A 4052-nucleotide genomic window follows, 5' to 3' on the forward strand; every position below is an offset into this window, starting at 1 on the left:
TTCACATTTGGTATTTATGGACATTTTATGGACAGGCCCTGCTCAGCAGAGAACAGGAATTATTTCCAGGAGAGCACCAAACCCTTCACATTTGGCATTTATGGACAGGCCTTGCTCAGCAGGGGACTGGAATTATTTCCAGGAGAGCACCAAACCCTTCACATTTGGTATTTATGGACATTTTATGGACAGGCCCTGCTCAGCAGGGGACTGGAATTATTCCCAGGAGATCACCAAACATTTCACATTTGGTATTTATGGACATTTTATGGACAAACCCTGCTCAGCAGGGGACTGGAATTATTTCCAGGAGAGCACCAAACACTTCACATTTGGCATTTATGGACAGGCCTTGCTCAGCACAGGACTGGAATTATTTCTAGGAGAGCACCAAACCCTTCACATTTGGTATTTATGGACATTTTATGGACAGGCCCTGCTCAGCAGAGAACAGGAATTATTCCCAGGAGAGCACCAAACCCTTCACATTTGGTATTTATGGACAGGCCCTGCTCAGCACAGGACTGGAATTATTTCCAGAACAGCACCAAACATTTCACATTTGGCATTTATGGACATTTTATGAACAAACCCTGCTCAGCAGAGGACTGGAATTATTCCCAGAACAGCACCAAACCCTTCACATTTGGCAGCAGAGGACAGTGAAATTGTTTCCAGGAGAACACCAAACCCTTCACATTGTTCTGGATGCTGTGGATGTGTTTTTATGGTGGCCACGTCTGAGTTTAAAGCTGTTAAAGGCTGGGAGTGTGGCATGAGATCACACACCTTCACCCTTGAGAAATGAACGGGGTAACTGGGGAATAATATCCTTTTAGGGTAGAATTATGGGAATTACCAGCTCTGCCACCACACTGGGATGAGGCAGCTTCCTCGTGCTTTTCCACATGGCTTTGCTTCTCTAAAGAAACCCCTTCTAAAGCAGCAGGTGAAGAATAGGAGCTTTTGGGAAAGAGGAAGAGGAGGAAAGCTTCCCCACCCTGATCAGCATTTTGGTTTTTGTGAGGTTCTTTCACTCTTGTGTGCCTGCAGCTCCCTTTGTTGCAGGAAGCTCATCTCTTTCAAAGAGATAAAAGCATCGAGGCAATTGCTGTGGAAAAACCTGCCAGGCTTTTCTGCAGGCTTAAATTAATCTCATTTTCTCTGCTACCAAAACGGGAGGTGTTTGTGAGCAGAGCTGGTTGCTGCCCTCCTCTTTGGTGGACTAAACCTGTGACCAAAGTGAGTTTTTGGAGCAATAATAATTAAGTGGTTTTTGCCTCCCTGCCCAGAATTGTTTTCTCACAAGCTGTAGCTCAAATTCCTGATTCCTGAACAGGAGGAATTTTATTTTTTTTATTATTTTTTTAGTGGGGTTTTGTGGTTCTCTGGGATTTTTCCAGGTGTGATCAAAGCAGCTGCTTTGGCCATTTTTCCTTTGCTCCTTTCATCTCCCTGAACTTGCCAGCCTGTGTTAGAGTGAGGAGAGTTTGTTGTTTCCATCAGAGATAAAATAAACATTGCTGGGCACTGGGGAGGCCACACCTCAACCCCAGGGTCACTTCTGACCCCGCAGGACGAGGACATGGAGGGGCTGGAGCATGTCCAGGGCAGGGAATGGAGCTGGGAAGGGGCTGGAGAATTCCTGAGGGAGCTGGAGAATTCCTGAGAGAGCTGGGAAGGGAATGGAGAATTCCTGAGGGAGCTGGAGAATTCCTGAAGGAGCTGGGAAGGGAATGGAGAATTCCTGAGGGAGCTGGAGAATTCCTGAGGGAGCTGGGAAGGGAATGGAGAATTCCTGAGGGAGCTGGAGAATTCCTGAGGGAGCTGGAGAATTCCTGAGGGAGCTGGGAAAGGGCTGGAGAATTCCTGAGGGAGCTGGAGAACTCCTGAAGGGTCTGGAGAATCCCTGAGGGAGCTGGGAAGGGGCTCAGGCTGGAGAAAACGAGGATCAGGGGGAATTTCTGGCTCTGCACGAGTCCCTGCCAGGGGGGATTTGGGATGTGATCCCAGGGAACAGGGACAGGAGCAGAGGGAACAGCCTCAGGGTGGAAATTGGGGAATGTTCCTTGCCCAGAAGGGCTGAAAGCAGTGCTGGAGTCCCATCCCTGCAGGGACTGAGCAGCACCCATGGTCCATAAAACCCTTCCCAACCCAAATGCCATCAGATTGCCGTTTGTTTTGTTTGCTGGGGGCAGGAGGGATCCCAGTTCTGCTCTCTCCACAGTTCAGTGGGGGCTGCCCACCATCTCTGCCGCGGGGGTGATCGGGATGCTGAGCGCCGTCGTCGCCAGCATCATCGAGTCCATCGGGGATTATTACGCCTGTGCCCGGCTCTCCTGTGCTCCTCCTCCTCCCATCCACGCCATCAACAGGTCTGTGCCAACCACAAATCCCTCATTTCCTCACGTCATTTCCAATTTTAATATCATTAATCATGGAATTCATAAATTAATTGTGTTTTCCCCACCTTGGGATGAGGCAGGATGTGCTCGGAGATGAAATCTGGGTTTGGTCAAACACAAGGATCTGAAATCCAGGGTGGAGCTGTCACCTTGGATTATTTTATTACTTTTGTTTAATTACTATTATTTTATTATAGAGCTCTGGTTGTGGAATTGGGGTTGCCAAAATTACTTGGAATGAGGTTTAGGAACAAAGAGAGGCTCTGAAGTTTTATTTCAATTTTTTTTATAATTTTCCGAGTTTTATTTGAGTTTTTTATATCATTTCCCCAATTTTATATGAATTTTTTTTATAATTTTCCCTATTTTATTTGAATTTTTATATAATTTTCCCAGTTTTATATGAATTTTTTATATAATTTCCCCAATTTTGTATGAATTTTTTATATAATTCCTCAATTTTATTTGAATTCTTTATATAATTTCCCAACTTTATTTGAATTTTTTTATATCATTTCCCCAATTTTATATGAATTTTTTTTATAATTTCCCAAATTTTATATGAATTCTTTATATAATTTCCCAATTTTATTTGAATTCTTTATATAATTTCCCAATTTTATTTGAATTCTTTATATAATTTCCCAACTTTATTTAAATTTTTTATATAATTTCCCAATTTTATTTGATTTTTTTTATATTTTCCCCAATTCAATTTAAATTTTTTACATCATTTCCCCACTTTAAAAACATGGGGATCTAAACCTGAGGAAACAGAACTCAGAAGTATTTTCCAGGTGTGTTAGAGCTTGAAACTTGAATTAAAATAATAATTTGATGGATGAGATTCCCATCCCTGAGTGATGCTGTGGCTGTTTGGGGTTTGCAGGGGGATTTTCATCGAGGGGCTCTCCTGTGTTCTGGACGGGGTTTTTGGGACAGGGAATGGATCCACCTCCTCCAGCCCCAACATTGGAGTCCTGGGCATCACAAAAGTGAGTTTATTTTATTTATTCTGTGGTTTTTATCTTCGCCATCCTCACCCAGGACATCATTTCTGTGCAGAAAAACTTCCCACATCCTTCTGTACCAGCTCTTAGCTGAGAAAAACACATTGCTGTTACATCAGGAGCTCACAAAAATCCTTTTATTCAGTTTATTTCCCCATAAATCAGATGCTGCTGCACAAAAGATCTCTTGGAAAGCCCAGGGTGGTTTGAGTTGAGGCATAAACACTGTAAATTCTGTAAAAATTGGTGTTTTTTGGTGTCTGAAAGCATCAGTAGAAGTGTTTTTTTAATGCCTGACACAGTGAAATGCAGCTTGAGGTGTTTGGGTTTTATCTGTGTCTGTGCTGGGATATTTCAGGAGTCATTTCAGAGATAAATATACCCTAAAATATTCCATTTGAGGTCTGGGGTTTATGTATTTATTGTGATGCTGCCCCAAAAACCACTTGAGGAATTCCTCTGGATGGGCTGCAGGCCTTGGGATGCAGAAATCTGATTAATTGAAGCTTGATAAGAAATATCAGCATTGTGTGATTTGTGTTGTAAATTCATCCATCTTGATGGGTGCTGTAAATTGTATACATTTGGATCTGTATAAATTATATTCATTTGGATCCTGTATAAATTATATACATTT

General features: G+C 42.7%; 1 protein-coding gene across 1 annotated transcript in view; it reads left to right on the forward strand.

The window, feature by feature from the left end:
• The window catches only part of SLC23A2 (solute carrier family 23 member 2), a 21979-nt gene that overhangs the window by 12475 nt on the left and 5452 nt on the right, over nucleotides 1–4052 (forward strand). The window contains exons 7-8 of the mRNA XM_033519387.1: nucleotides 2126–2375; nucleotides 3295–3400. Of these exons, the coding sequence (XP_033375278.1) occupies nucleotides 2126–2375; nucleotides 3295–3400 (356 nt within the window). The remainder of the gene's footprint in view (nucleotides 1–2125; nucleotides 2376–3294; nucleotides 3401–4052) is intronic.

Source organism: Parus major, chromosome 22 (assembly GCF_001522545.3).
Source record: "Parus major isolate Abel chromosome 22, Parus_major1.1, whole genome shotgun sequence".
NCBI classification, from domain to species: domain Eukaryota; kingdom Metazoa; phylum Chordata; class Aves; order Passeriformes; family Paridae; genus Parus; species Parus major.